The sequence below is a fragment of the Helobdella robusta genome (assembly GCF_000326865.2).
Source record: "Helobdella robusta unplaced genomic scaffold HELROscaffold_48, whole genome shotgun sequence".
Lineage (NCBI taxonomy): Eukaryota > Metazoa > Annelida > Clitellata > Rhynchobdellida > Glossiphoniidae > Helobdella > Helobdella robusta.
This window is the reverse complement of record NW_008705215.1, coordinates 89,037-94,036: the sequence shown is the minus strand read 5'-3', so window position 1 is coordinate 94,036 and position 5,000 is coordinate 89,037. Positions and strand designations below refer to the sequence as shown.

Below are 5,000 nucleotides of genomic sequence, written 5' to 3'. Positions count from 1 at the left end.
ACACATTCACTGGAGCACAATTTCTCATATAGTTTATGATACCAATAGCTAAAACGTGGATGAATATCTTTTGAATTCAGCTATTAATTATCATCATCATTTTTAAGAATATGAAATTCTTGGTTAAGAGTCGAATGATTTGGAAATATTTAAAACAAAGCAGCGGTGCCGTCTCAGATGTGCTTGTTCATCATAAGTTAGGGTTACAGCCAAAATTTCCTCTTTTTAGACATGTAAAATTTAACGTTATCTTTTTCAGATCATTTTAAATGACTACATCTACGTGAACTACAGCATATTATCATAATTTTTTAAATTTGTCTTCCCTTTCAACACGCCAGAACTGTCTTAGATATCCAATCAAAACTTACTAAAATAAATTCCACTTAAGGCCCTTCCTTATAACTTTGCCGCCAAATATTTTTTAGCATTAGCCTTTAAAGATTTATAAGCTCTTGTCGTCATGGTTTTTTTCACACAAACAGCTTCTCCTCAAACTTTCTACCCATTTCATTATTTTCTCAGCGTATCATTAAAATATTAATTACATTAGTGAGAACGTTGAAAATGTTTGAAATTAACTGATATGTTTATAATATAAATGTTTAATCCAGTTTTGCTGTCGTTAAATATTTTTTCGAACTCAAAATTGATATTTTCAAATAATTCTTTGTCAAATAATACGACCACAGTCATGAAAAAAAATATAAAGAAATAATTATAAATAAATGCGCGCGAGCGGGTGTGCCTGCATCCACGTACATGTATGTGTGGCGCGTGTGTGCGCCTGTATGTACAATGTATTAACACATCCATCCATTTGATAGGATATATTTTTAGTAAAACAGGTAATAGCATTGATTCGTTTTAGCATCTGTTCCACACGGACTACTGACTTTACCAAGGCTCAATCATAGAAAAAATAATTTAAAATTAATTTATAGTAATTAAAACAAAAAAAATATTCAAAACTTAATTATGCATGTAAAAAGAATTATAATGAAAAAATTAGTTTTAATTGATTTTTTAAAAATCATAATATCATACAAATGTGTACATACAAAGTGTTTTTCTCAAAATTACTTTCAAAAAATCCTTATCTATGACCAAATTATGGCTGTTTATGAAGTAAATAAATATAAAACAAGTTTATTAATTTTTAGAATTATTCATGAAAATAATAAACTAAATAAACACATCATAAATTTAATTGAATACAATAGAATTTCAAACACCCGATCTAATGATAAACTTTTAATTAAAACAAATTTAATATTGAATAAAATTAGTGCTCGTCAGTTTTTCTATTAGGCGCCGTTGGTTTGGAGTGGATTGCCATTTTATTTGAGGGCTTTGACAAATTATAATGATTTCAAAATTCAATTAAAGAACTATTTCATATGTTTGTCATAATGTTTTATAATTTTTTCATATAGTTACTTTTGTTTTATACATTTTCTTGATCGGGTTTTGTGCTTAGATGTGTGCGCATGAGTGTTGTGCTTGAATTGTTTGTCTATGAGATGTACAATTAAAAATTACTATTATATTATTAACAGCCAAATAATGTTTGATCATAACTATTTCCATTATTACTTTTTTTGTGCGTGATCAATTGAATATGTGACTTTAAATGTATGGAATTGGATGTTTTTGGGGTTGGCTGAAAAAAACACTCGTGGTTATGCTGGACCCTTTTTTTCAAAATTATTTTTTAATGTTTGAAAAATAAACGGATAAAAAAAATCCTTATCAGTCCATTTAGCATAGTCTATCTTGTTGTCGTCGTAGATCATTATTGCCATCCACTTTCCCTGTTTTTTTTTTCCAGCTAACCTGACTGGTCAAGAACGTTGAACGGTTTGTTCTATGTTTTTTCAAATTCGTTTAACTTAATTTTACTTTTTTGTTCTTATCATATAATAATCACATTTAGGGTTGTTTTTCCAAAATGCAATATTTTACATTTTTCAGCATTGAAATTTACCAGCCGCTCGTTCGACCATTTAAACATTTCACCCAAATCTGGTTCTATTTTTATCATTTATTAATTTAATGATATTTGAAAAAAAATTTTCATATATTTCTGTTTGATTCCATCAAGTCAAATTTGAGACTGTTTTACCGTTAATCATTAGTTGCAGTGCTAAACCAATTGTGGGATGAGATGCATTCATTTTCTCAGCATGTTGTGAACATTGATTAGATCACCCCTGAATCCTCTCTATTTAAGACAAGGTAATTGCAAAAATTTTAGCCTGTCAATATATTTCAAACACATCTTAAATGTTAACAATCTTTTTTCATTTTAGTGGTTCTTTTTTGAACTTCAAATTCCAGAATCTTCCGCATCGTACAGAGAGACCAAACAGAAGCAAAATAATCCAATTTAGACCTGATAATGACTTGTGCAGAATAAGAAATGCATTTTTGAAATTTCAAAAAATTATACCTGTATATGATAATCAAAAAATCTGTTTTGTTGAAAAATGTCTATGTATTTCCCTACTATCTTTTTCTGCATTTTACGGTGATTTAGCACTGATAAGCTATCTTTACGCCTTTGGTCTTTGCTTTAAATTTTTTGAAACATTCAATGTTGTTGAAAATGTTTATTTGCTTAAGGTATGATAATGGGTTTGCTATGTTTTCATTTTTAAAAATTAAGTGTGTATCTTCTGGAATTCGGTGTATTTTCCAGCTTTCATTATGTTTGACATTCTATTAATATGGGTTGGCTTGATAGTTTTGCATTATATTTCTCACAAAGTGGAGATTTTGTTTTGTATCCATAAATAGGTTATTTTGGATGATATACATTCTGATATCAGAAAAAATATCATTTGAGATATAATGAGATCATTGTTCTAAAAAAATTGTTCATCACTGGTGACAAAGATAGAGTACAATAAAACAATGGGCTGATGAACGCGTCGATCAATTTGTTTTATTGAATAGGAAATTTTTTTTATCTGGTAAAACGCATTGCAATGACCTTAAAATTAATTTCAGTGATATAAATCATATTTTTTTAATTTTTAACAAATGCAAATCATCGATAATCATCATCATCAACTGAATCATCATCAACTTTATAATCATCTTCATCAAAAAATCACGAATCTAAAAATTCTGTTTGAAACCATTATTTGATGTTAGGCAGTTGTTACAAAAAGCTGTCAATTTATTAATTTATTGAATAAGCTTTTTTATCCAATGTGAAAAATTTGCTCAGGGCCGGATTAACATATTCAGGGGCCCTAAGCACTTAACAATTATGGTGCCCGAACAATTATTATATAATTATAATATAATATAATACATTATAAGTATTATATTACTTGGCACAGGAGAATCCGTGATCATAAAGGCCAAACCGAGGCTCAACCATTGCACATAACACAAACCATAATCTATACATCACATTTATTAACACATCATGTAATTATTAGAAGATTATTATTAGAAGAGCTTGTGTTGGAGGATGCGGTGGCCATAATAACATGACAACATTTTCCAGCATGGCGATTAATAATACTCAGTCGCATATTGTCTATTTTGCCAAAAAGTAATAAAGAAAGGCAGAAATGTTGAAAACTAAGATATGTATCTTTAAAAATGATGAGACGACGTCCTAAACATCGTAGTTGATTATAAAATAAAAAAACCATTATAAAAATCGTTAACAAACAGGCATTGAATTATTATTTAACAATTACCCAAACCTTAATTTGATGAATAATTAGTAGCTGTGGTTATTATTCATTTTTAAATATTAGTTTATTCACCTATTGTGATTTAATGTTGAGAATATTCATCATGATTGATATTATAGTGCCATTACATAACAAGCACAGACACATCTAATTTGCAAATTAGAACGTACGTGAAAAAAAAAATATGAAATCTACATTGATTTTTAATGCTTAAACAATTTTTTTGGGAATTGTAAAATTATAAAATATCTATAAAATATGATTTATAATGTTTTATGGATTCAATTAAATGCACAAACGCCCGAGCAAACACATACACACCACACACACACACACACACACACACACACCGAATGCTTGGCGTTAATATGTTTGTTGTTCGTTTTTTTCAATTTTGTATCTTGCTAAAATTATTATGGCTGAGATTCAAAATGTTAGAATAATGAGCGGGGTTGATAACTTATCTGCCATTGTTAATCTAGAGATTATAAATCCGTTATAATAAGACATATTTAGTAGTATATAGCATGAGATTACTATAAAATTAAAAATTAATAGTGATCAGCATTTGAAATACTTAGATATTGCTAGTATAGTTAATAGTGAAATTGTTAGCATTTTCTCAGAGAAATATTTTTAATTATATCATTTCCATATAGACGTACTATAATAACTAGTAATGTTAGCCCTAGCCTAGCTTCACATGCTCCAAGGGTTAATATAATTACTCTAAGTAATGGTACTGGTGTATTAAATAAAGTTATGAAAAAAGATAAATAAAGTAGTATCCTAAGGGTTAGCACTTCTAAGCATAATAGAATATGTAGAAAATGGGTTTTGAATATAATTAGATTAGTTATTGCAATAATTGGTAGCAGTATTTTTTGGTTAACATTTAGTTTATTAAAATTCAAAATAAACTTATTTTCCGAATTCATGATGCAAATAAGGCCATATTTCGATTCCGAATGAATCATCATCATTGCTTTTTGATGTTTATATAGGGAAATAGTGACTTTGTCAAAATGAACTTAGATGGAAATTAGGTGTTAGGTTTCTTTATTGGCTGGTCATCTTCTTTGGTCTCCTTTTCTTCATCGATAGCATCATATTCTTCTTTGTCACTATTTACAATGCTAGTTTTTATTACTTCTTCGTTTTCATTGTTGGTTAAGCGCCGGGTTGGAAGTGAGGTTGTCATTTTTTGTTGTATATTTATTTTTGGTTTATTGATGTCAATTAGGACTGCTTCTGCAATTTTAAGATGCGTGCAGTTGCTGTTCT

At 28.6% G+C, this 5,000-nt stretch overlaps 1 protein-coding gene across 1 annotated transcript; it reads right to left on the bottom strand.

Annotated features, from left to right (window-relative positions):
• Positions 1-4,327: 4,327 nt before the first annotated feature.
• On the bottom strand, positions 4,328-4,654 carry HELRODRAFT_85898 (hypothetical protein; the record flags this gene model as incomplete). The annotated part of the gene is made up of 1 exon (XM_009026530.1): positions 4,328-4,654. The coding sequence occupies one exon, from the start codon at positions 4,652-4,654 to the stop codon at positions 4,328-4,330; it is 327 nt and encodes a 108-aa protein (XP_009024778.1).
• Between the last annotated feature and the right edge of the window lie 346 nt (positions 4,655-5,000).